A 2,243-nucleotide genomic window follows, 5' to 3' on the forward strand; every position below is an offset into this window, starting at 1 on the left:
ACCACCTTCCAGGCTCTGAGTGCCTCCCTGGGGGCATCTCATGTCTGGCTGACCCCCTTCCTGGAGCACACCCACTAGCCTGGGGGTTCCACTGCCACCACTGAGGGCTGGGCTTGATTTTGGCTCTGTGCACCCTGGGAAACACAGGCCTACTGAGTACCCCTGAGGGTACTCGATTCACTTCAAGAACTTGGGATGCTTCCCTCAGTCAGAAGCACAAGTAATGGTCTCCCTTAGTCAGCCGAAGTAAGGGGACCCCAAGGCATAATCTAGACCTACTCCCAATAAGTCTCGCACACTAGGTACAAAGGAGAACTTTATTGGTTACAAAGGGTAGGGTTGGAATAGGGTACAGGGTAGAGCAATATCAGAGAAATCCCATAGAGCAAACACCCATGGCTGGGCAGCCTTTGATCATGCATCTGAGTTACTGCAAGCTATATATCAAGTTGTATCTCAGGTAGCTTACTTACAAGTATCATCCAGAGACAGGTGGAGATTCCCTCTGGAGGCGGGCAGTTCCTTGATCATGAGTTTTGAGAGAGGGAGAGCAAGTTTCAGATGGTTCAGCTCTTCTCTCTCTGAGTCTTTGGTTGCTGCCCCCTCCTCCTGGGCAGTCCTTAACTTATATAACCTGTATGACCTCATTTACCTGGTCCAATGAAGGCCAGCACCTGTTGGCTGTCAGCCAACCAATTTGAAATTCATCACTAGTTGCTGGGCAGACTGGCAGTCCCTAGCCCACCAGGGTGCCCAAGCCCCTCACCCAGGTAAGTGATACCAGTCACACAGGCAGAGGGAGCAGGTTTCCCCCCTCCCTCGGGAATGTCTCCAGCTCAGGTTACCTAAAGAGATAGTGTAAGGTGTGTATCCTCTGCTGGCCCATCCTAACCAAATTGTCACAGAGCAGAGTTTATGGGGAGAAACAGAGGTGGTCTTCTGCCACACCCTTTACCTGGTCACACTTTTTTGAACTTGCTGGCCATCTGTCACCTTACTGAGAACACCCCATTGGTGTCCTAGCATGACACAAATCTATCTGTGTTCTGTTGCATGGTGATGTGCCCAACTCAGAAGAGAGGCATACCCAGACATGGAACTGAAAGCATTACAGGGCATTATCAGAGCCATTCCCTGGAAGTTGTTTTCTACAACTCTCTATAGGGTCACTGTTTTGGCCTGGTCCAACAGGAAATTGGCTAGGCAAATCATGTTCCACTTGGCTACCCAGTACAGGACAAAAAAATGTAAATGGTTTCAGACAAATCCAAGTACAGCATGCCAAAGTGCTGAGGGAAGCAAAGAGTGGCTGCAGCTGGGAGCAGTTAAAAAAAAAAAACAGTGGAAGCATTCTTACTTCCAGTGTCAGTGGGTCTAAGTGATGGACAAAGGTGCTACTAGCTGGGGCCCCATGTAGCAGTCTCCACTGGAGGTAGCCAGTCCTTTTGGCAAAGGGCAGCTTATATACAGTCATTCAGTCCAGGGAGGTTTGCTTTGGCACTGCTGTCACCAGGCACCATTTCCAAGTTATATCAGGACAGATCATGAGGACATGGGCTTGGCACACCTGGATCAACCATGTGTACAGAACTTTCTTAGATAGGATCTCAGACCGGATCCCACCTCCACTCTCATTCACCACGGGAAGGGATCTGCTTTTGTTGCCACATACAGCTTGGGTAACAGGCAGTAATTGAGGTAGTGTGTCCAGCGAGCTGCATTGGCAAGAATTCATTGTGTGTGGAGGCGATCTTTCAGGGCAGCAACAGCATCTCTAGGGAAAGCAGCCTTCATTTTAGCTTGATGTTTAAAAATAGGAAAATTAGCTGGTTTGGGGGGTTACCTGCATCTGGTGGTGTCGGCCTGATTTTCAAAATCTCGGAGAACCCGACAGTTCCTATTGTAAATACAAGTCCCGACCTTTATTTATATCTTTTAAATGAGTCCCATTTCTTCAGCTAGTTCCTGTGGCTGTGCAATTGTCCTGGCATTGTGTTGATTACAGGATTGTGGTTTTATTTAGGTGGCTGGTATTTTGAAATGGGCAGGTTACTGTAGAATACTAATTGTGATTTCCCCCCACCCTTTGTTTTTTTGCAGAATGACAGGCAGAGAATTTTTCTCTCGGTTTCCAACTCTTTATCCTTTCCTTCTCAAGCAACTGGAAATTGTAGCCAGCTCTGGGGACAGGTAAGAAGATTGCACTTAAAGTTCTGCTACATGTGGTGGGACATAAAATGTGA

At 47.9% G+C, this 2,243-nt stretch overlaps 1 protein-coding gene across 4 annotated transcripts in view; it reads left to right on the forward strand.

Moving 5' to 3' along the window:
- Positions 1-2,243, forward strand: part of THADA (THADA, armadillo repeat containing) — a 291,659-nt gene that overhangs the window by 93,217 nt on the left and 196,199 nt on the right. For all 4 annotated transcript variants that reach the window (XM_019549394.1, XM_019549396.1, XM_019549397.1 and 1 more), the window contains exon 28: positions 2,101-2,190. In XM_019549394.1, coding sequence (XP_019404939.1) covers positions 2,101-2,190 — 90 coding nt within the window. The remainder of the gene's footprint in view (positions 1-2,100; positions 2,191-2,243) is intronic.

Source organism: Crocodylus porosus, unplaced genomic scaffold (genome assembly GCF_001723895.1).
Source record: "Crocodylus porosus isolate Cpor-Errol unplaced genomic scaffold, CroPor_comp1, whole genome shotgun sequence".
Classification (NCBI taxonomy): domain Eukaryota; kingdom Metazoa; phylum Chordata; order Crocodylia; family Crocodylidae; genus Crocodylus; species Crocodylus porosus.